This window comes from Monodelphis domestica, chromosome 1 (assembly GCF_027887165.1).
Source record: "Monodelphis domestica isolate mMonDom1 chromosome 1, mMonDom1.pri, whole genome shotgun sequence".
In the NCBI taxonomy this organism is placed as follows: Eukaryota; Metazoa; Chordata; class Mammalia; order Didelphimorphia; family Didelphidae; genus Monodelphis; species Monodelphis domestica.
In genome coordinates, this window is record NC_077227.1 from 530,472,567 (window position 1) to 530,497,698 (window position 25,132).

At 39.4% G+C, this 25,132-nt stretch overlaps 1 protein-coding gene across 2 annotated transcripts in view; it reads left to right on the top strand.

The window, feature by feature from the left end:
• Positions 1-25,132, top strand: part of VIT (vitrin) — a 181,409-nt gene that overhangs the window by 118,015 nt on the left and 38,262 nt on the right. For both annotated transcript variants that reach the window (XM_056813270.1, XM_056813271.1), the window contains 3 exons: positions 6,362-6,409; positions 8,236-8,298; positions 17,105-17,252. In XM_056813270.1, coding sequence (XP_056669248.1) covers positions 6,362-6,409; positions 8,236-8,298; positions 17,105-17,252 — 259 coding nt within the window. The remainder of the gene's footprint in view (positions 1-6,361; positions 6,410-8,235; positions 8,299-17,104; positions 17,253-25,132) is intronic.

Genomic DNA, 25,132 nt, shown 5'->3' on the forward strand with positions numbered 1-25,132 from the left:
CAGCATAGATGGGCTCCACAAATGAGAAGTCTCTTATTGGTGGAAATGGTTTTTAGAGCAACATTTGAGATATATGTGTGATCTTTCAGTTTAATAAATGTAGGAAGGTTATAGGGATCAATGATACTTCTAAAGAATCACCCCTTAGCCTGCCACTTGACTTGCTACTGTATTTAATTTGATTGAATAGTGTCTTAAATTGGACATCTCATTCATTAGCTCTACTTCCCACCTCATTTCATTGAATGTTAATTATTTAATGAATTGGAAAAAGCAACCTTCCCCAGTAGCAATTACTCATTTTCCTTTATAGTAGATAAATATTAAAATTACTAAATACATACAAATTTATAAGCAACAATAAAAAAAGATATATCCAAATAGTTTCCATCCACCATAGGATTCTCTGCTGCCCATAAACTCAGAGCCATCATCACTTGGGGCCCTTTAGCTACTACATGGTAAAAGGGAAATTCACGTCTCCAAAGGTTTTCTTTAAGGTATAAAGGCAGGTTTTATTATCATGCCTCAGCTGTCTGTTAATAGGCGCTTCTCCTCATAAAATACCTGTCTTCATTGTGACATCTGAAGATTCCTGTTCTTTTGGCTTGTTCCCAAGGTCTAGGTTTCCACCCTGATTCTTCCAACCTCTGTTCCACATGGAACATAATTTGCTCATAATTTAATTTTCTTTTAACCTGACTCATGTTTTGAGTTCTGTTCCTGCTTGTTACTTTGACTTTGGCACTTCTTAGCCCTTGTGCCCACTGGATCTCCTGGCAGGATTAGCCTCTCCCTAAACTCTAGTACCACATTAACCCCAAACCATAGCTATAAAATATGAATCCCTCATCTCCTACAGGGCAAAGGGACTTTGAAATTTCAGGTCATTTATAAAAAGAAAAGGAAGTAAAGCATTCTATATCCAACCTAAGTGGAGCCATTTCTCAGTGACAGTCATCTTTCAAACCATCATTCCATCCTAAATTCCTCATTCATGGAGAAATAAGTAAGGAAGCCAGGTAGGAAAAGGTGCAGTTGGAAGCCATTTTAGAAAATAAGGTATCAGTGGAATTTATTTTAGACCTGGACAAAGAATTGAGGAAACTACAGATAGATGACCATTCTTTGCAATATGACAAATTTTTCCTGACTTGTCTGGAAACTTAGGCACATCCATCATAAATTACAGATGGTCATAGAATCACACAAATCTAGAAATGATATCAGAGGCCAGCTGGTCCAACCCATTAATTTTAACTGACCCTTGGAAAGAGAAAGTAACAATGTGTAGTAAATTAAAGAGGTGGGATTTGAACTCAGGGCCCTCAGCCTCTTTCTATCCTACCAAACAGCTTCTTGGGCAGAACTCTCTAATGGCCAAACTCATTACTCTCCAAAATAAATCGTCAGAACACCACAGGGTTGGCTTGTCCATCACCACAGGGCTAGCTGTGAAGCTCCAGGGTTCCAGCACCATCATTGGAGTATAAATTCCTAGAGGGAGAGGATTGTCTTTCTCTTTACTTGATCTGTATTTCCAAGGCTTAGCTCAATGCTTGGCATTCAATGAGTAAACATTTAATCAATGTTTATTGCTGTCTGCCCTTTAGTCCTTTTAGTCACTCTCTACAGGTTGACTGGAGAAAGATTGTAAGAAAACTTTTTCCTTATTGACACCAGTTTACAAGTGATTCTTCCAAACTCAAATGTAAGTACATCAAGTTTGAGGTTTCAGAGTTCATCTTTTGAAGGAAATTAATTTATTTTCAACTTATTCCAGACAGGACAGAAGCAGCACTAACTGAAAAATGGAAAGAAAAGGAGTAAGGAGAGTAAAGGATCCTAGAATATGGGATCCCTAGAATTGCTCATCTTTGACTGAAAACAAACTGGCAAGCAAGCCTTCTAAATTGGCCAAGATCAGTGAATGTTGCAAGCCTCTTGGGTCAACTAGGAAATTTCATCAGGCCGATGGTTTGTCATGATGAAAGATGAAACAATATTTTTTACCAGCAGGTGGCATTAGAGTAATAAAGCTAAAAGTGTGGAATTTAGAAGAAGAAACAAAGCTTTTACAGGTCATTAAAGTGTCTTCTTTCCCCTTTTCACATTTTGAGGTCATTAACACAGTAAGAAGAACAGTATGCAATACACCATTTCTTTGTGTTTACATAATCCCAGTAGCCAGCAAGTTGGATAATAGTTAGCAAATGAGATTTAGGGGATGTAACATTTAATTTACGAATAAAGAGTCCACACTGTACAAACAATAACCATTTCCAGTGGCTGATTATAGAGTGCCTCTGCCCTGTTGGAGAGGGCAGTTTACAACATATCCTGTGGTGCTAGATCTAAGCCCCGTTCTAGCTATGTAATATTGCCAAAGGGAGAGTTTATATTTCAGGACTTCAATGAGGATCTCAATTAAGGTAGTTAGGTGGATAAAGCAATGTGCCTAGAATCAGGAAGATCAGAGATCAAATTCAATGTCAGACATTTACTAGCAGTGTGAGCCTGGACAAGTCACTTAACTGCTGTCTGCCTCAGTTTCCCCATCTGAAAAATGGGGATAAAAACAGTACCTTTTTTTACAGGGATATTGCCAAGGATTAAATTAGATAATATTTGCAAAGCACTTGGCATAGTGCCCAATACATAACAGACTCTATATAAATGCTCATTCCCTACCCCACTCTTCAATACCCTAATGTCTAAGTAGACACTCTTCATGAATTATAGTGACCAAAAAATTTTTTTCCAAGATCATGAAACTGAAGGGTACCTCCTCCACTCCATGTAGGAAGGCTATGGTAGAAATCCACAGTACAACTAACCTCTACTTAATGTTTTCAGTAAGAAAGAACCCTTTACTTCCCAAGTTAGCTGACTCTACTTCAAGCTTAATGTCAGAAAACAATCAGAACCATCCAAAGAGGACAAAACTGCACTTCAAGAGGTAGTGGTTGGCTTCCCTCTTTGAAGATTTTCAAACAGAGACTAGATGACCATTCTTGAGGGACATTATAATGGGGATTCTCTTCAGATATGGATTGGACTAGATACTTGATGGGAGTTGAAGCTTTTTCTAATCTCAAATTGTAACACTTGGATGCTGTAGGTACCTCTAAATATTAGAATGTGTTTCCTGTGATACATCATGATTCGCTTTGACACATACCCTTGATTAGTGTATCAGATGAAGAGCAACCAAGGACTTTAGGGACCAACTCTAGTTTATTTTCCACCTAGAGAAAATTAGGGTTGTCAAGTAGATAGAGGATCAGAGAAGTGAGGGGTAGAGCAAGAATCTTGCCTATGGGCCAAGACAAAAAAAAAAATATATATATATATATATGTATGTATGTATGTATGGTAGACCAGTTCCCTTGATCTAATCAAGATTTGACTTAACAGGTACTCTGATCAGTGCTGGGCCAGACTTGGGGTGAGAAAAGGACTACGTGTTTGGGAAATTACCAGAGTATTTACTTTATTAAGTTTAATAGCCTGTCAGTAATCAGGATCCAGAGAATCTATTTGACATTCTCTTTGGAATGGAGCACCCTTTCCCCGGAGCATTTTATCCAAGGTCTGGATATCATTCATTATTTCTTCAACATCACTGGCATGGAAATCTGAGTGGCATGGAAGTTGAAATGAGGACAAGTTCAATTTCTTCCAGAAATGTAATTGGGCCAGCTCCTGATTTCTCTAGCTTTGTTGTCAAAAGAGTTATAACATCTCAGGTAAAAACCACCCTAAGACACCTGTCTAGGAGACTGTCTTTGGCTTCTCAACATGACCATGTGAGCATCCCCTTGGTACCCTTACAACTCTCCCTAACTCTGCTTTATAGAGCAAACCAGGGAAGGTTGAAGATTTCAAAGAGTCTTGCATGATCTATTTATTGATATTTATCACATTAAAAATTAAAACATCTCAGTATTTTGAAATTTTTTGTTTTAACCCTGTGAATCACCTCCAAAAGAACATTCTCAAGAACTCCCATGAGTTCCTGGACCACACTTTGAGAACTGATGCTCTTGATCTGGAATGGGCTTTCTGGGATGGCTTGCTTGGAATGAGACAAAAGATTATCATAATCATCTATTTGTGTGAATAACTTTTGGACATTATTCTCCATAACCCACTAGGGCTGTGTATGGTTGATGTTGGCAGTGATTCAGGCATTTATTTGAATAGCAAGGCCAAGATGTAGGAAAGAGTTAAGCCAGGAAGTAGAGAGAAGATACTTCTCTGAGCCTCTACTAAACATGTCGAGCTAGTAGGTTAAAATGAGCTGTTCAGGTATTATTCTTCTGGTATGTTTTTTGCTAAGTTTGAGAAAAAGTAACTGTGACTGACTTTTCCAGACTGCTTTTATTTTTTCTAACTACTTTTCCTTCTACTCCCTCCTTTTCCCCAGTGGAAGAACTTTGGTCATTCATTGCCATTTAAGTGGTTTGGCATAGGACTTACTGTCATTTACTACCTATGTGATTTTGGCAAGTCATTGACATCTCTGGGTCTCAATTTCTTCATCTATAAAGGGAGGGGGGTGGTTGGACTAGATGACATCAAAGTTCACTTCAAGCTCTAGATCTATGATTCTGTAGTCAGAGATCTTGTGATTAACAGCCCTAGGAGACAGCTGGTATGAGAGCTTTAAATGAGTGACCCACCAGGCATATGTTGCTCTTGGCTCACAATGCCCCAGTGCACTCTCCAAGCCTGTGAGTGTCCAGTGGATGCTCTACTCATCCAATCAAACCACTGAACAACACTCAATGATTGAGAGTCAAATGACCACAATTATGATATCTTGACTGGCCAACTAATAAATCATTTGAGATCTGGCCTTACTTCTAGAAGTATCCCCTTTTAACTTGCATTGAGAGGCTTGACCAGAATCTGACTGCTTTATGAAAGGGTTTAATATAATAGGTCTTGGATAAGGTGGGTGAAGGAAGGAAAGATATAGGTTGCCCTGGAGCTCTACACAGTCCTTGATCTGTATGGGGAGAAATTCCCTTTTCATACAGATTTCTCCCTCCCTTCTCAGCTAAAATAATCCATCATTTAACTTATTTATCTATTTGGCCTAAGAGATTGAAGGAGGAATAGATCCAGGTAAGCAGGAAAAGACAAGGGAGCTATATTCTCCTTTCTGAGAGTCCACAGTCTCCCTCAGAGGTCTGAGATGTTTTTTTCCCTCAGATTGAGGGAGGTTGAAGATGTTTGTTTGAAGGAAGATCAGTTATAAGCTTTGAAAGTAGAAACAGGATCCTCTCAGATGGCTTCGGTGATTCCTCAGCCCCACCCCACCCCCAACTGGTCCTGCAAGGTCCAAATCCCAGACCACAAGTCCAGAGGCTCCTCAGAACCCTCTCAGATAAGTTTTTCCTGCCCAAAAGCTTTTGCTCTCTAACTGCCACTGGTTCTGTCTCAGTCCTCCTGTCAGGGTTCCAAATCTTTCCATGCCCCCATCCTTACAATAGGAAATTGAGGCCAAGACAGGTTAAAGGTGACTTGCTCAGTCACACAGCTAGTAAGTGCCTGAGGCCACCTCTGAACCCAGGTCTTACTTACTATCCATTTGCACCACTTAGATGACCAAGTGTTCTCTGTGAAGTACTGGTCAAAACACACTTTTGGTTGTTGACTGCAGGATGTTAGGTTGTGTATGTCCAGCACTTCATAAACCTCTCAGTGAGAAATAGCCACAAGGAAGAGCTCACTGACTCTTAAGAGAAAGAAGATGAACAAGTAGACAGCATAGATTCCCCCCCCCACCCCTGTAAAGATTAAAATTTATGGAATATGGGGAGACTGAGGCAGATAGAAATTAGTTTCTCTCTGCAAGGAGTATTATATTTTTTTTAGAGGTTTATTAAGGTTAAAGATTAAGAATATACAAGTAAGAAACATGTGCCTAGGCCAGAGGCCTAGACAAAATAACCTCACATCATGGAAGAGACGCCTCTGCTCCAAAACGGAAGTCCAAAAAAAGCCAAGACCCCAAAAGCCTTTGAATCAGTCTTAAATACCTTCTCGATCTCGGCCCAGGTGAGATTACAAGGCATTCTGGGGAAGTGGAGCAAAGGCTCATGGGGATTGTAGTCCTGTATTCGAGACTATTTTTTACACCCCCCAACCCCCCCCCAACCCCCCACCCCCCGCCTCCTGAGCTCAAAGAACAGAATGGAACTGAACAAGGAGAATCTGTTTCAAAGTGCTAAAGGTCTCAGGCTGCCCCATGCAAACACCACCCAATAACCCCCAATCTGTGTAGTTGACTCCACATGTTCTACCAGTTCTGATTTTAAACGATGGTGTTCTTTCTTTACATGTTATCAAGCTGGAGAGACAGGCTCATGGAAACCTGGACTGGCCCTTTTGGATGCAGGTAAGTGGAGCATTGAGTAAGAAGCCAAGGAACCCAGTAGTGAAGAGGAGCTAGAATAAATCCTGCCTCTGCCACTTACCTGTCTATATGATCTTGGATAAGTCACTTAATTTCTCTTGGTCTGAGTTTCCTCACCTGTTAAACATGAGGATTTGACTAGATGGCCTGAGGTTCCTTCTATGATCCTATGGCCACTTAATTTTTTGTTATGTTTGTTGTTTATTATATATTTGTAGACAAATGGGGTTGAGGCATTTGCCCAGGGTCACCCAGCTTCACCAGATTTGAACTCAGGAAGGTGACTTTCCCTGTCTCCAGACTAGGGGTTCTATCCACAATCTAGCCTCCTATGGCTACTTTAGAAACTATAGATGTATAGATTTGTAGCAGTGATGATGAACCTTTTAGAGACCGGGTGCTCAAACTGCAAGCCTTGCTGGGCATGTGAGCCCCTCACCTTACCCCAGACAGGGAATGGAGGCAGCACTCTGATTGGGCTGCTGGGCAAATGGGTGGGTAAAATGAAGATTGTCCTCAGCTGCATGGAGAGGGGGAGGGAAATAGCCCCCTCTAGCATGCATGCCCTAGGTTCACCAACATGGTACTGAGGTGAAGAAGGCCTGACTCACCTCACCAACTGAACAGAGCAGAGCAAGTCAGAGGAATTCAGTGAACAGAAGCTTTGGCTAAGAACTCAGTCATTTTTCTCAGGCTATCTCAAAACTAAGCAAAGTGGTCTCTAAAAATTCCTACTGGGGGCCAGAGAGAGAGGAAGGGAAGATTGGTGAGCAAGAAGGAGAAAAGAAGAGCTGGGTTACAAAGCTCTCCTTCACAGTGTTTTCAGTTTCCATTCCATGCAATAATGAACCAGGATTTGACTTCAACTTCTACTGCTCCTCCCCTTCCTCAGGGTTCCAGTCTTCTCCTACCTATAGAATATGAGCCACTTTAGGGGAGAAACTTTTTTTGTCATTTTTTCTTTGAATTTCTAGCACCTTGCAAACAATAGCCACTTTAATTAAATTGTATTCTATGTCATTGCCTGCTCAAATTAAGTGTGTACCATTAAATCTTTGAAGGTCCAGCTGGAAAGTATTCTATTGGTCCCCTACAGTGAGAAAGAGTCAGGGATGGATGGGTGGGTTAGTATATGCTTAGAAGAATTTAGAGAGGAACATGTCTCTGGGCTCCTATTTCTACTCATGTACCCAAACTTTCACCACGTGACCCCTCAGTCTACCCCGTTGGCTAATGTCATTAATGAGAGCCTCAGTGAATGGGACCCTGTCTGGAAAAATACTTGTAAATCTTCAAAGAGAGTTTTTAAGAGAAAAAGAAAAATTGGGGGTGGAAGGCTAAAGCAAGGCTAGCAAGCCCATCTTAAATGTAAAATGAGTCATGTGTTTTTTACAAACTGGGAAAAACATGCCCAGAGAGCTCCAAAAGAACACTGAAGTGTTTCTGAAAGCATTTAGTGAATGAGCTTGTTCCCCTTGAAGTCTGTTGAGGCTTTAGTAGGAATCCTAAGAGATCAATGAAGCTACAGTTGAGGGGCTCATTTCTGTGTTGAATCAAACAGTAAGCCCTCATGTTCAGTGCCTCCCACTAGTTTTCACAAAGGATGAGTTCTTCCCAGCTGGAGTTCCATTTTAGTATAATGGCTTCCTGGGGGCAAGAAAGAGCCATGCTATGGGAGGAAGGAGCTGAATGGGCTACCAACAGCCACCAAGAGGAGCACAAATGTGTTATTATTGTCCTATTTCCACTGGTGAGGTCAGATGCTTCTTTTGCATGTAAGTAACCAAAAGTCTTACTGATATTTCCAGGATCAAGGCCAAATGAAGAATTAAAGACAAGATCTTTGGAACCAGCATCCAAAGGAGATCCAAGTAAGTTAAATGTTAGATAGTGGAGCCACAACTAGTAATTTGTGTGCTAGAGACAGTAGCATAACACATGCCTGGGGCAAAGAGCACCAACCAGACTTCAGATGCTGCTAGTTAAGTGGAGCAAAGAACTCAAGTGGGGTGTGGTCATCTTGTAGAAACTTCATATCTGAACTTTCTACTCTCATATTTTATGTGCTAAACTCAGTTGGTTTTACTTGCTAAAATGATTTTCAGTACCCTAATCATCCTTTACATTTGATACCTGAGATAAAAAGCCCATTCCACTTCGCTGTAGTTAGAACTCTGCCAACTAGCATCTCATGGTGATTTTTTTAGGCTATTGGTATATTCTTCTACTTCCACCCCTACCAGTCCTTTCATTTCCCCCAATCCAATTGTTTGCTACTTGGGTATCAATGGATGCTCCACTATCTCACTCACCAAATCAATTATTCTCCTACCTCTTTATCTTCTTGCACGTTTAAACATAAATATCATTGTACAGTTCTAGGGGAATGTGATAAGCAGTGACCAAAATCTTTCCCTCTCTGGATTTATTAGAGTTCTTGATTAATCTGGACCATCTCCAATTATTAGCACTCTTTTTACCTTCTGAAATATCTACCTGAGGGAGAAATAATTAAACACATTTGTTACTTACTTGAACTTCAAAAGAACCACCCATAATCTAATTAGTGTGAGAATTCCTTCCCCCAGCAGAGACCTTAACCCTCCATAGTTTTGTGAGTTTCTCCTCCACATGATGAAAATTCCCAACCCCCCATAAAGTACCACAAAATGTACCCAGAGAAATGGGAGGAGGAGGACTCCCAGGTAAAAGTGGGGAGCAGGACAGTGTGAGGCAAAGAGAGTACAGGAGTGACACACCAGCCTAACATATGAAAACTTTCTATTTTAATTCATTATGCTTGCTCATTAGCTATCAAGATCTGTTGTTTCCATGCAGGACTGTGAATATTGTCAATACCCTTTCAAATGGGTGCCCTGCATAAAGTCACAATTACCCCTCCCCAATATGACTTAGCTTGCTGAGCATAACTACTTTGGCTCTGGACCAAGCTCACAGATTCTCTTCTTCCCACTTGAAGCCTTTCCAAGTTAATAGGAAGTTTTTAGTGGAATGATTACTCCATTATCCGCTACAAACTACCAAAGAAAAAGTTTGACAGTTACTAGTCTCTAGACCAGAGGAATGTTGTAGACAGTATATTGATATTTCTACAGAGTATTTAACAACATCTTTCAGGATATCCTTTTGGGCAGACGGAGAGTGTTAGTCTGATTAGTTCAATCTGGAAATTGCCCAATGGCTAAACCCAAGAAGTTGTAATATTGAGTTGAAATGAACCTAGAGAAAGGACCTTAGTTGAATATCTATAGATTTGCCCTCCTCTCTGTGAATAGTCAACGTTTTTATCTGTACTTGTATGAAGGTCCAAACAGTATGCCCATGAAATTTTCAGATAATCTAAAGCTAGGAGGGATAACTAGCATGTTGGATGACATTCAATATCCAAAATAATCTGAGGAAGCTCGATGCAATTAAATAGGGAAACAGGAAATCCTATATTTGGGTTCAAAATAAATCAACTGGGTTGAATATAAAATGAAGAGTGGCCCTATGGAAAGGGCCTAAGGACCTCTAGACTTTACTTTTCATTCAAGTTAACACAAGAGTGATATGGCAGCCAGGAAGGCTAATTCAATCTTAGGCTACATTAAAAGAGACATGATGTCCTGAGCAATGGAGGTAAGAGTTCTATAATATGCTATCCTGGTAACACCATAGAATTATGTTCAATTCTAGGAACTCCTTTTTAGTAAAGATTCAACAAACTAGAATATATTTAGGGAAAGATAACCAAACTGCTGGTGGAACTACAATCCATGCCAGATTGAAGGAACTTGATGTATTTAAGAGAGACGAGATTTAGGGAAGACATGATAGCAATCTTCAAGTATTTAAAAAAGAAGAGGGATTGGAGTTCTTTAGCTTTGCTCTAGAAGGTAGAGGTAAGAGCAGTGAATGAACATTTCAAAGAAACAGATTTTGGCTAAACATAAAATCATTTCTTAACAGTTAGGGGGAATTTGGTTGTCTCAGTAGATAACAGGTTCCTCTTTATTGAAATTCTTCACATGGAGGCCAGAGGACCACTCACTTGTCAGATATGTGAGGGAAGGAATTCTTGGTCATTTGCAAGTTGATCTAGTTAGCATCTGAAGTGCCTTCCAATTCTGAGATTATATGATTGAAAATCAGCTATTTTTACCACTTTGAATATATTAGTGTTATGTTATTTTTTTCTTACAGCTGTGTATATCTGTTAAAACATTTCTACCCTAATAATTTTTGCCCTGAAGGCCCAGGCATTAAATATACATGTGACAAAAGATCTTGGCAGACAAGAATGTTGAGTCAAATTTAATAAGGTGAAGTTAAATGCCAAGGCTTCCTTAACAGGTGTGGGGTGGACACCCTCAGTGTAATCCTTCCCACAGGGCATTGGCCACCCACTCTCACTTTCTGGTCTGGTTTGCTCACTCCAATGACAGGTCTTTAATTCCAGGTAAAGACTACCACCATGTGGTTCTACATAAACTCTTTCAGAGTCCAGGAGATCTCCCTCTTATGGGGAACTATGTTCTCCCTACTCACTCTGGCTCTTGAATTTTCTCCAATGTGATTTCCATTAACACAAAACCAGCTACTCACTAATGATGACACCAGGATATTTTAAACATACGCATTTATTTAACAATAAGGCAAAAGCAATCATAACCAGTTTATCACAACTACTTGATATAAGCAAATGCAGTGATTACAGTTCACACATAAGCCTGGGTTACCCTCTCCCACCAATGTGCTCAGGAGCTATGCAGGATAAAGGGCAGAAACAGAACCCTGGCAGTGAAGCCCAAGAAGCACTGGTGTGCTCAAAAATAGCTTTGCCTCTTGTCCTTAGCAAGGTGGCTGAAGACTTCTTGTTTATTTAAGAGGTTGAGAATTCCCCATCAATGCAGTTCTTCCTGGAGAAGCTGGATGCCCATTTGTTTGATAGAAATGATCAGATTGTACTAGAAACTTTCTGAAGCCCTTTCCAATTTTTACCAGAAAGAAGCACTGATTCACGTAAGATGATGTCTACTGCTGATAGAATTGCAAGTTTCCATGATGACTTTTGAACTTCCCGATTCCCTCAGAATCAGCCACCAATAGGCCACATGTGACTACTGGCCACAGAAACAAGCAATCCTTCACTACCCTAGGAAACTGACACCCAGCCACTGAAGTCAGAAACCAAGTCAGCACCCAAAACTAGGTTAATATCAACTCACATTGGAGGGAACTTCCCTCTTCTCCCCTTCACTTCCTTCCCAAATACTCAGATTCTTTTCTCTGTAAATATGACATCCTGAACATAACACAGACAAATTCAATCCTTTATTCAACATCTGTCCAACTCCAGCTTTTCATTTTAAAATGAAAAGAAAAAGATAAAAAGACAGTAAGCTCTGGGGATATCACCTAAATTCCAGGAGCCTACTTGCCCAAATGGTCAACCAGCTAGCAAGGGAGTGAAAGTGACCTGTGTGGTCTGAAAAACAAGAATGGATAGGACAGCTCAGTACCCCAGGAAAGTTCCTGAGAGTGAAAAGTTTACTTGTTAATTGTTATTGTTAATATGCTAAATTTTACTAGCAAATACTAGCAGAAGAAATGTTCATTTTATTAGCACTATGAACAAATGGTGAGCCTATATGTCCCAGAACTATGTTTTCTTTTTATGTTACATTAAAGCTATGCTTAAAAGGTTTGCTAACACACACACACAAGAAAGGAGGAAAATCCCTTCACTGTCTGTCTCAGGACTGTCACTAGGCCAAGAGGGGAAAGCCTGCCAATGATCTTTATCAGGGCAAGGATGTTATTGTGTGTTGATTGATTGTTCTTTGTAAAGGCTGAAGGGAACAGCTAGAGTAGCTAATTAGCAATAAGAAAGAACTAAAGTGCCTTGACCCAAAAGCTGGATAGCTTGGTAATTTCATCCTAATTAAAAACTAAATCTTGGGAGTAGGCCACAGCAACCACTGGTGTTGGTTTTTTGTTTTTGTTTTTGTTTTTGTTTTGTTTGGATTAGTTTTTTTTTTTTTTTAAGAGATGTGAGAGGGAAGGTGGAAGGCTGAGTTTTCTTCTCTTATGAATATGGACAGAAATAATCCAGAAGAAAAGGAAGAGAAGGCACTTTCTAAAAGAAAAAAATAGGTCAACAGAAACAAATTGTTTTTGAAGGTAGTAGAGTTGAGTAAGACTGGCAAGTTTTCCCTTCAAAAGTAGACATTATACAGTCCCCTTTCTCTGAAACTTGCCAGAGCTACAAGCAATACCTCCAATGGCTCAAAAAAGTCTACTCTATATTCAGAGTAATTGTAGATCTGTAACCCCTAGAAATACAGCTCAGGAGCCTCCATGGATCTGTTTACTTTTAACAGTTAGAAAAGAAAATCACTTCAAAGCAAAGGCATTTAATGAATTTGGAGTAAAAAATATAACAATAAAGTATTTTCTCTATAAATATGGTGCATATTCTTACACAAATATATTTGCCATCTGTGGGAAGAGTGGATACACCTACAGAATACATGCAGATAGATACATATATATAAACAGTACATGTAGCCAGTACGCTTGCTTTGAGGGGCTCATGCTATTATCAACAAAGGAAGGATCCAGGACAACTCCAAAGGACTCATGATGAAAAAGGTAGAAAAAACTAAAGCAGTCCAAATGCAGATTGAAGTATACCATTCTTCACTTTATTTCCTCCATGAATTTTTCTCCAATGTAAGCTATATATGTCTTGTTTTACAACATAACAAACATAGAAATGTATATTGTATGATAACATACATGTTAGTACAACCTATATCATATTATCTGCCTTCTTAAGAAGGGGAGGTAGGAGGGAGAGAGAACATGGGTTGTAAAATGTCAGGAAATGATTATTAAAAATCATATTAACAAGTAATCTGAAAAATAAATAAATTTTTAAAAAGAGAAAAAAAAAACAACCTCAAATATTTACCAGCTGTGTGACTCTGGGCAAGTCATTTAACCTTGTTTGCCTCAAATTCCTCATTTGCAAATTAGTTAGAAGAGAAAATGGTAAACCACTCCAGGACCTTTGTCAAGAAAATCCCAAATGGGGTCAAAAAGAGTTGGACGCTACTTAAATGACTAAGAAACGACAACAACAATGATATCATATAATGAAGATTTGAAGAAATGAAGCCAGATTTAGGGAAGTTGGCTAATGGGTGGCTAGGAGCTAGAATCCTTGCTTCCGTTCAATTATTTGACTTTGTCTTGGATTATTAAGAACCTGGAAGAAGATTTTCTTGAAGTTCACTCTGTCCATTGCCACAAAATATTTGCTTAAAAGCGTTGTCCATAATTCTTATGCATTTTTTAAACCTTTAACTTCCATCTTGGAATCAATACTGGGTATTGGTTCCAAGGCAGAAGAGTGGTAAGGGCTAGGCAATGGGGATTAAGTGACTTGCCCAGGGTCACACAGTTGGAAAGTGTCTGAGGTCAAATTTGAACCTAGGACATCCTTTCTCTAAATCCACTGAGCTACCCAGCTGCCCCCAATTCTTGTGCATTTTTGAATTTCACTTTTTAAATTCCCTATTTCTTCTCTACTTCTCCTCCCCCTCTAAATATGCAAAACTCAGTTCTGCCTTATAGAACTGTATCTAGAGAGCTGAAATGAATCAGGGAGGCCATCTAGTCTAAATCTCTTATTTTACAAATGAGGGAACTGCAGCCCCCAGAGGTTAAATGACTGGCCCACAGGGGAAAAGTGGCAGAGCCTGGAAATAGAGCCTAAATCTTTTGACTGCAAATTTAGGGCTCTTTTGACTATATTATGTTATATCTACACTGTAAATTAAAGACTTTGCTATTGCAGCTACCTATAAAGTAGAGAGGTCCAACACTGTTCCATAGGTGCCACTCCAAAGAAGAACAACATTTATAGGCAATTGGGAAATAAGTGCCGCTTGTGATACCTGTAGGTATACTGTTCTTAAGTAACAAACTGATTTCATTTCAGTAAAAAGACTTATCGAGCAGAGCAGTGAATTGTGGACAATTGTTCAGTGGAGTCAGTGGGTAGTAGGGTAGTAGCCTTTGTGAGCAGTTGGCAGGATAGTCCAGTGGGATCCAGGATTCACAGAGCCTGAAAATGTCAAGTGGAGGGGACTGTAATGATCAGTTTAGTCCTTTTACATTCTAAATGAGAAGACCGAGGTCCCAAAAAGAAACTTGGTCAGAATCACACAATGGCTCAGTGGAAACTAGCATCCAGGTCTTTTGACTTCTGGTACAAGATTTTTTCCTTTATATCTTGTCCTAGAAGAAAGAGGAGGGAAGAAGAAAGAAAAGTATCTGGAAATCTATCATGTGTCTTTGCTTCTACATCCACTCTGTCAGGCAGGTAGTATAGGTATCGTTAGCCCATTTTATAGATATGGAAACTGAGGAACAGTTTCACAACACAACTAACTGGAAGATGTGAGACTAACTTCTTACTGGAAGTCCATTGATTTTCCCATTACTAAGAGTCAACAGATGCTTAATTCCCAACAACTGAGAGCTGAGCTGTTATTCCTTCATCCCCAGAGAGCAGGACTTTATTTCCATGAGTGTTTGCTCGGTTGCACCATTACTACAAGCAAAGGAAAGGTTTGAAAGAGCTAGAAACAGTATTGACATTGTGTCACTGGGCTGTAGCTTATCGACATTGTGTCACTATGTTGAACCTTCCTGGTGAAAGATCTTAAATCTCTTTATGTATGATTTACCAGGTGAGCATGCCTCATACAAGATGAAAAGAAAGTGTCTTGCCTTCCCTTATACAGACTTTGCTGCTCTTATCTTGACACACTAATAAATATTTGAATTGAGTTGGATCAATTGAACTGAAATGAATTAAACAACTGAACAGAAAATCTGTCACAGTCCCAGAAAATTGGGCAGTGGGGGGAGTTGGGATGGAAGATCACAAACTCCTGAAATCTATCAATAATATTACTTTATGCCTGTATGGAGAATTGTTCTAACATACAGAGAAGCACCATGGCATCATGAATAGACCACTGGATACAAAGGATTAGGGTCTCACCTCCGGCACTACTAGTCATGCAACAATGTGCAAGTCTCTTAACATGTAAGCTTCGATTTCTTTATGTGTAAAATGAGGAAAATATCCATAATGGTTACTCCATGGAGCTGTGTACAAAGTTCAAATGAACTTACACTTGCAAAGAATTTTGCAACCTTAAAACTACTATAGAAATGCTAGTTTTTATTCTGTATTATATAGGAGACCCTTCGGAGGGCATTTTCCCATCTTTTTGGCCTTGATGGAGATTTGAATAGACTGATTTATGAAGAATACGAAGAATACTCTAAATCAGCCACAAAAATAAGCTTTGACCCAAATATGTAAGAAATTAAAAATATCACACAGAAGACCTAAGAATCAAATAATTCGTGGGCATTTCAAAAATGAGCATTCTCTCCATTGTTCTGCTTCTCTTTTATTGTATTTGCCTGCGAATATCTTCATGTAAGGGGAATATCTGTATCTGCTACAAGGAAATCCTGTTGGGTTGTATCTTCATAATGATATAGAAAATGATAGAAGGGGAGTAGCCATCAGTAGTAAATGAGAGTAAGCCTGATGCATATATTGAGGGTCCAATATACATTTTGAAGCAAAATGACTTTTCAAAAAATTATAAGGTTATGAATCAACCATTATATTGCGCACTTCAGAGATAGCTCAAATGACATCAGTATGATTATTAGTAATAGAGCTTTAGAATTTACAAAGGACTCATATGATCATAAATTTAGATCTGGAAGGGCCCTTTATGCAATCCCAAAATCAATTTACAAATGATGTAAATGAAGGCACAGAAAGTGAGAACTGTGGTCACACAAATATTAAGTGTCTGAGGCAAGATTCAAACCCAGCTCTTCTTTTTTTTAATGTAATTTTATTTTTAAATATTTTTAAATATTTTCCATGATTATTTGATTCATGTTCTCACCCTCCTTTCTTCCCTAATCAATTCCACTGGGTTATACATATATTATCCCTCAAAACCTATTTCTGTATTATTCATTTTTGTGATAGAGTAATCTTTTTAAGACCAAAACCCTAAACCATATACCCGTATAAACAAGTGTTAAATCATAAGTTTTTCTTCTGCATTTCTACTCTCACAGTTATTTCTCTAGATGTGGATACCATCCTTTCTAAACCCAACTCAGAAAAGATAAGTTATTTGCCCATAGTCACGTGACTAAAAAGTAATGCTCCTAGAATTTGAACTTAATCCTTCTTATTCACAATATGGACAATTTTGTGAATGCAAAAATGCCCACCCATTTTGCACTCAGAATTTTTCATTGGTCTAAGGTTCAAATCTGGCCTCAGACACTTCCCAGCTGTGTGACCCTGGGCAAGTCACTTGACCCCCATTGCCTAGCCCTTACCACTCTTCTGCCTTGGAGCCAATACACAGTATTGACTCCAAGATGGAAGGTAAGGGTTTAAAAAAAATAATAATTTTTCATTGAATTGTCTGATGTTTTAAATTTAGTATTATTTGTTTGTTTCTTAAGTGTGGGAAATTGAGGAAAGGGGAAGTCAATTATTAAATATGATTAAAGAGAATCAAAGTAAATCAATCATTTTTCATTCCCCAGACTGCAAAGTTGATTTGTCCTTTTTAATTGATGGGAGCTGGAGCATCGGCAAACGGCGTTTCCGAATCCAGAAGCAGTTCCTAAAGGATATTAGCCAAGCTCTTGACATTGGCCCAGCTGGACCACTCCTAGGTATTGTACAATTTGGGTAGGTATCATTGGTATCCCCTGAATCAGTGGTCTAACTATTTTAATACTGCAGATACCGTAGCACTTAAACATCTGTCCATATCAGTAGCAAATTTCTCAGGTGCAAACCAATTAGTCAATCCATTGATTTATTTATTAAGTACTACCTACTATGTGCCAGATGCTGTAGTAGTCATTGGGAATATAAAGATACAAATTATACAGGCATCACTCTGTTTAGGATCTTCCCTTCTATTAATATATATTAAAGATAAAATTTCCAATGATATAAATTCCATCTGGAAAAAATAGGGGAAAGATCAAGTTTAGAAACTTCAGATCCAAGTCGCTGATGTTTTTACTTGTATTAGAAGGAGTTCTGTTGGAAGCTTTCCTCCATCATGCATATGTGAATGATTATATGTCTATATGTGAACACATGTACACATCTGTTTATACACATGTATGTGCATATATGTACATATGTTACAAAATGTGTATATTGGACCTCTTCAAGATTATTCCCTTCTCACAGATAATTAGCCCATTTGGGGCAGGTTTTGTATTCTGTTAATATGGTTATAGTCACAATCTGCTATTGTTCTGAGGTTGATTCAATCTATTAGTAAAACCATGAAAGTTGGGTCACAGAATAATAGAATCTCAAGGTTGGAAAGGACCTCAATGGCCATCCAGTCCAACCCTTACCCTAGAAAGAATTCCCTCTAGAACAACTCTCACAAAGAGGTTTCCAGCTTTTGTTTGAAGACTTCCACTACTATAAAGATAGCCCATTCTACACAGAACCATAGAATATCAGAACTGAAGAGTACCTTAGAGATTATTTAATCCAAGCCCTTCTCCTTTTGCAGATGAGAAAACTGAGGTCCAGAGGTTAAATCATATATGGATGACTTGGATTTAAATGTTTATGAATCTTTTCCTGATCTATCCTGGCTTACTACACTGAAATGTCATCTAGGGGGAAAGGGCAATTCCATCCTTTGAATGTGGGTTGTTGTGATGAGATGGAGTAATAAAGCACCATGTTGTTGTTTGAGATTTGGGATTTTTTAATTTTGATCTAGTGAATTTACTTAAAATGTCTCAAAGTTACATTTTTATAGCTTGCTCTTCCAAGGTGAGATGGGTAAAGAGAGACTTTAAAATAAAATGATCTAGGTCTTATTGCGTATTTAGAGTTGCTTGGAAAATATAAAGTGTTTTGTATCCCTTAAAGTGTCACCAAAACATGATATTTTGCTTGAAAAGGGCCAAGGAGAATAATGGTTTCTTTTTTTTTTAGTTAAGAAAAAAAATGTTGCCATCTATCTTAGAATTAATGCTGTGTTCCAGGACAGAAGAGTAGTAAGGGCTAGGCACACAGGGTCATATAACTAGTAAGTATCTGAGGTCAAATTTGAAACTAGGACATCCCATCTCTGGGCCTGACTCAATTCACAGAGCCACCCAATCATACCCATATAGTTGCTTTTTCTTTTTTTTAGATAATGGGGGTCAAGTGACTTGCCCAGGGTCACACAGCTAGGAAGTGTCTGAGGCCAGATTTGAACCTAGGACCTCCCATCTCTCTGCCTGGCTCTCAATCCACTGAGCAACCCAGCTTCCCCCAGATGGTTGCTTTTTAAAGATAATATTTTTGATATTATTTCCACCTGAAAGGTCATAGAAGGTTAAAATTAGAATAAAAAATATGGAAGGGACTTTAGACAACAACTAGTTTCAGTGCTTCACTTCCTTTTCATAGAAGAAGAAATTGAGGGCCACCCCAGAGGGTATAATTTAAGCAAGATCATAAAGCTAGAAAATGGCAGAGATAAGGCTCTGATCTCAGGCTTCTGATTCTAAATTCTTGGCTCTTTCTATTATCCCCTGCTGCCTTGGAATTTGGGTTCTTGAGCTTTTCCTTTTGTGAATAAAGTTATAATTTCAAAGTAGGAATAATCAAGGAATAAAATGGAGCAAAGACCTTAGAGCTTATTTAATCCAACTCCCTCAATTTATAAATGATGAACAGGAACTAGAGAAGGTAATAGTAAGTCATATTTATATTTGGCAGGCCAAAAATCTTATTGAAATCTTAAGCTTTGACTGGGATCATGTATGCCCATGGGGATGTCTTTGAAACCATTTGTTGTATATGAAATCACCACTGGCCATATGCTCCTGCATATTTATTTCCACCTATATGCCTACTGAGTCATTGAATATTGAGATTCTTCCAACATAGCCCTCCATGTTGTTCAGCCACATAACATCACCAGAAGTTTGCTGGGCTTTCTAACAATGGATTTTTGAAGCAACAAGTCAAAAAGATCATTGAAAGTGCAAACACTTTTCCAAATGAGATCCAATTCTAGGCCCAGCACATTGTTCATCTAGAGCAGTTGTCTAAATTACGTCTTGATGAACTTGCACAACAGGCATCTTTTCCTCCGATCCAATTTAATGGCATAATAAAAGTAATATGTATTGTTCATCTGCGTTGCTTTTCTTCTTGGGATTTCTAGGCTAATTTCTTTTGCAGAACTGTAGTGTTACCGAATTTAGTTCAACCAGCACAATGTCATCTGTAACTATGAGCATCTGGAGTACATCACTCTTACATTTAGACTTTGTGGAAGAAATTCTCCATAATCCTGGCAAACCCCTTTAGTAAGCTTCTATCTCTCTGTTGGATGTCTCACTTGATAGCGAGAGTCAACAGATTGCTGACCAAAGTTATTGCCGTGTTTGCATCTGTCACAGAATCATGTATGAGCGAGGGTTACCTTGCTGGGAAAGACTTCTAATCTAAATTTTGCTCTAAGGCAAGAGGGTTTTTTTTTTCTTTTTGGGTAATAAGAAATTAATAGAAAAAGTAGGATCTTATAACCTCTGCACCTTTCAGATCCTTGTGACACTACAGCAAACTGCGAAAATCTCTCTTTTCTCTTCTCATTATACTTGAGGGCAATGGATTGAGAGTCAGGCCTGGAGGCAGGAGGTCCTGCATTCAAATCTGGCCTCAGACACTTCATAGTCCCTTGGGCAAGTGACTTAATTCCAAGTGACTTGGAATCCATAGTATGGATTCCAAGATAGAATGTAAGGGTTTAAAAAAAAAAAGAATACATTCAATGTCATTATCAAAAATACTGCCACGTGTGAGAAAGCATCTGTTGTTTTCTTGTCTCCTTGGTCTTTTTTTTTTGGGGGGGAGGGCGGTTATAGTACCATTTCTTCCATTCTTTTGGAATCTTCCTCTCTTTGAGATGAACTGAAAATCATTCTTTAGAGTATTCTTAAGGTGTGTCACCTTCAGGAAGGTTTTTCTTCTCCATATGTGTGAACAGTTCTAACTATTGTTCCCAAGCTTGTTCTAAATGCTATTTCCTAGGGTAAGGAGGTGTTGGTGTCCAGGTGTAGGAGTCCCACCACTGTGGCTGATGGGAATACATTGGTATAGAGATATTGGGAGATGTGGTCTAGTTTGCATCTATTTGTTCTCCATTGTCTGCAAAGATTAAAATTTAGGGAAGATGGGGAGACTGAGGCATCTGAGGCAGGTAGAAATTAGTTTCTCTCTGCAAGGAGTATTATATTTTTTTGAGGTTTATTGAAGATTAAGGATTACAGAAAATACAGGATAAGAGACACGTGTCCAGGCCTAGACACAATCTCACCTACATTATGAAAAAAAGCCACGCCTGCCCCAAAACGGAAGTCCAAGAGCCAAGAGAGAGACCTCTCAAAAGCCTTTGAATCAGCTTAAATACCTTCTCGATCTCGGCCCAGGTGAGATTACAAGGCATTCTGGGGAAGTGGAGCAAAGGCTCGTGGGGATTGTAGTCCTTTATTCGAGTCTATTTTTTACATGTCCCCCTTATAGAGTCCTCTATGGATGCTCTTGGGCTAATCTGACTTAAGTGAACTTTGACATCAAACTTCTGTCTACATGTTTTGCCTTCATGTCTTTGTTGTGTGAGATAAGGAGAAGGAGAAGGAAGTGAAAAAGAAGTTCCTTCTGACTAGGACAAATAGAAGAAGCTTCATAGACCAGGTGTGGTTAGATCTCAGCAGGCAGAAACAAACCTCAGGGAACCCAGGCATAGGGAATGCTGTAAGCAAAGGCAGAAGCAAGGAAAAAGAACACTGAATAGTATAGTTTGATTAGCAAACAGGATGACTTTAGGCAAGTCACTTACCTTGATAGGCCTTAGTTCCTTCATCTATCAAAGGAGAGATTTGGAGAAGATGGCCTCCAAAATTCCTTCTTGCTCTAAATCAGTGATTCTATGATTGTAGAGGGTATAAGAGAGAGATCATGCTGGAAAGGAAGTCTGAGAGTAGGTTTTAAGGACCCTGAAAGCCAACTTTTATTCAACATTGACCATGGGAAAAACCCAGTGCAAGGTCCTGGGAATACAAAGAAAATGACCTAGTCCATGATGGTAAGGCGCTTACATTTGGGTGAAGGGGAAAATGAATGAAATATGAGGCAGACAGTTAGAAGGACCTGGATGTGCAATTTCATTGTCTTACAGAACTCTAGAAATGATGACATTCTCTCTACTAATGCAGAATAGCATCTTCTCTGCAACTGACAGTCTTAGAGAGTTCCCTGGATCACCGATATCCTCCAATCTAATTTCATGATATAATAAAAGCAATACACGTTGGTCACCTGCCTTGTTTGTCCTCTTGGGATTACCCAGTGGAGGTAACAAGTTAAATGACTTGCTTAGAGTCGCTACTCAGCCAGTAATGCTATCAGAGGCAGGACTTGAACCTGGGACTTTATGACCCCAAGGCAGCTCCCTAAGCATTAGGATACCCTGCCATTTGGGTGCATGTTTACATATAATAAAAGTGGGGTATAATGGAAATGAAGGAGATTGTAAAAAGAGCTCTAAGAAAAATGAAGAGCAAAGCTCTCAGCTGATGGAGTAAGGAGACCAGAGAAGGCTTCATAGAGGAAGTGGCCTTGACAAGAGGGAAGAATTAGAGAAGTAGACATGAAGAAGGAGTGCCTTCCAGCAGAGGGAAAGAGGGGGAGAATGGCCTCCTAAAAGAATAAAGGGTGGGAGCTTGGGAGGCAGCATACTGGGTTCAGGGGACAGTCATAGACTGCTTAGTTTCACGGGGACTTAGAGTAGATGAAGGAGCCTAAAGTCAAATAAGGCTAGAAAGCGAGGCTGGAGCCAGCGTGTGGAGGGTCCTGAATGCGGAGGGTCAAGGAGTGTGGGCTTTATTCTGCAGGCACTGGGGAGCGATTGAAGGGTTTTATATAAAAATAACAGATTGTTCCAAATGCCAGCTTACATTTCTTCTCATCAAGACACCTATTTTGAGAGCTTCAAATTGAAAGAGGAAAGGGTTTCTATGTTCCTTCAGTCATATTTTTTTCTTTTCCAAAATGTCAGCCTATTTTATTTAATGTGTTATTTTTGAAAACAGCAAACTGAAAGCAGACTTATATAAAGATGAAATATAAGCACCTTAGTGCCAGATGTCCCGAGCTCATTTTATATGGGGGACAAAGACTGGTGTGTTATCTAACATTAGAAATAGTTGCAGTGGGGGGGATATAAGCTTGTATGCAGCAATTTTATAACATAATATGAAAATAAAGTGATAAACGTGTCAAACAAGTGAGGAATGGAGTGAGCACAGAGTCATATGTTGATGGGAACATTAATTGGTGAAAAACACAGCAGGGAGAGGAAAAGATTCCATAAACATCCCCCTTTCCTGTTTTTCAACTGTGATCAATATCAATAGAATAGTTTACCCTAATCCCATCCGACAACATTTTTTAGAATCATTTCAATCAGTGCCTTAATATCCAGTAACATGATTGATGTGAGGCCCAGAAAGACAAAGGCATGTTTGTTTTTCCCTGTTGTAAGCACTTTGAAAGGGAATTTGTCAGCCTCAGGGCAGCATGATGAGCTTAGCATAGTGCCTGGCACATAGTAGTCATTTAACAAATGCTTATTGACTGACTGATATTCCCCCAACTTCCAGTCTAGTACTCTATCTCCCACCTCCATTCCTTTATCCAGACTGTATCCCTACCTCTATCTGGAATGTATTCCTTTCTCTGATCTTAGAATCTCTAGCTGCTTTCAAGGCTTGGGCTCAGGTGCCACATCCAAAGAAGCCTTCCCTCATCTCCTTCACTCTTGATGCACTCTCTCTCTGCAAAAATATACTTCACTGTTTACATGTTATATCACTACCTGGTAGAAAGTGTGCTGCTTGAGAGATGGAACTGTTTCTTGTTTTGTCTTTCTATCTCCAGCGGCTAGCTCAGTGCCTTGAGCGTGCTTGTCAGATTGGAATGGATGGTATAACAGAAGTGGCTGCATGAGGCAAGAAAACCAGATCTGGTGCTTTATCTGCTACCAACTTGCTGGGTGCCTGTGAGCAAATGGTTTGGACTAGATGAAGCTGGAAGGTCTCTCTGTCCCAGCTCTTAACAATCTGTGATTCGACACACAGTAGGGATTCATTCCATCAGTATTTGGCTGAAATGAAACATTTTTTCTGGACCTTGTAGCACAAGACTATGATCACTCTCTCCTAATGATGAGACGATGGAATACAGCTGGGTCACACATCTAATCACTGAAACACTGGCTATAATGTACATTGCAAAGGGGTAGCCGGAGTTGCCTCTGGAAAGAGAAAAAGTAATTCCTTCTTCCTGCTGGGAATGGAGAGATTAGAAGAGAGAATTTACCTAACTGAAATTGCTTTTGAAGCCTGGGTCCAGCTCTGGATGGCCTCCTTGTTCATGTTCTTCACCACATGTAGCTTCCCTTCCCAACATCCCTAAGTTTGGCAAGAAGGAAAATACTAATTTTGTCCAGTTGTTTCAGTCATGTCCAACTCTTTGTAGTTTCATTTGGGGTTTTCTAGGCAGAGCCATTGAAGTGGTTTGCCATTTCCTTCTCCAATAAGTAACTGAGACCAAATTTGAACTCAGGTTTTCTTGACTCCAGGTCCAGCACTTAGTCCACTGCAGAAAGGACCTGGGTTCAAATCCTGCCTATGATACTATCTGCATGACCTTGATCAATTCATTTGACTTCCCTGGGCTTATAGTACAAACATTCTAGGACTCTAAGTGTGTCCAGAGCATCAGAGACTTAGTGCTAGAAAGTACATTAGAGGTCATCTAGTTCAAGTCCCTCATTTTACAGGTGAAGAAACTAAGGCTAGACTTCCTTCCAAAGTCACACAGGTAGACAGTGCTTGAAAAGGACCTCAGAGGTCATTGAATCCAACCCTCCCATGTATCGATGAGGAAACTGAGGCCCTCATAGAGAAGTGACTTCCCTAAGTTAAATGCATGATCAATGAATGATATAGCGAGTCATCATTGTGTGGACACCCTGAGTAAATATCAAACAGGACTAACATCGAAGCCCAGGACAGCCTAGAGCTTCTTAACTTCTGCTGGGATGAGCTTCTGTGATAAGAACTAAATGACTAGTTCTACTTCCAGGTGGAGGGTTTCAGCCCTGTGCTGGAACAAAAAGCCTAAGGTTCCTACCCTTTACTTGCTCCATACATTTCAGAATTAAAATTGCATAGCTTATGTATATGTAATTGCATTTAATAGGAGCTGGGACTCTTGGAGATACATGTAAAACACCAAATGAAAGACTAGCTGGAACAAGTAGCTATTAGATGAACTTAGCCAGAGTAATGAGTAAGGCCACCAAGGCTGCTGATGGCTTGGGAGTTGGAGCCTGGATCCACAGGGATTAAAAGCTGCCAAGACTCTAAGTCTAAAAATGGTCTCTTTTTAGATTGCAGTTTCAGCCTAGATTGAATATAATTGCATGTGTTGTTTTGTACCTCGTGATCATAATGAGATATTATATT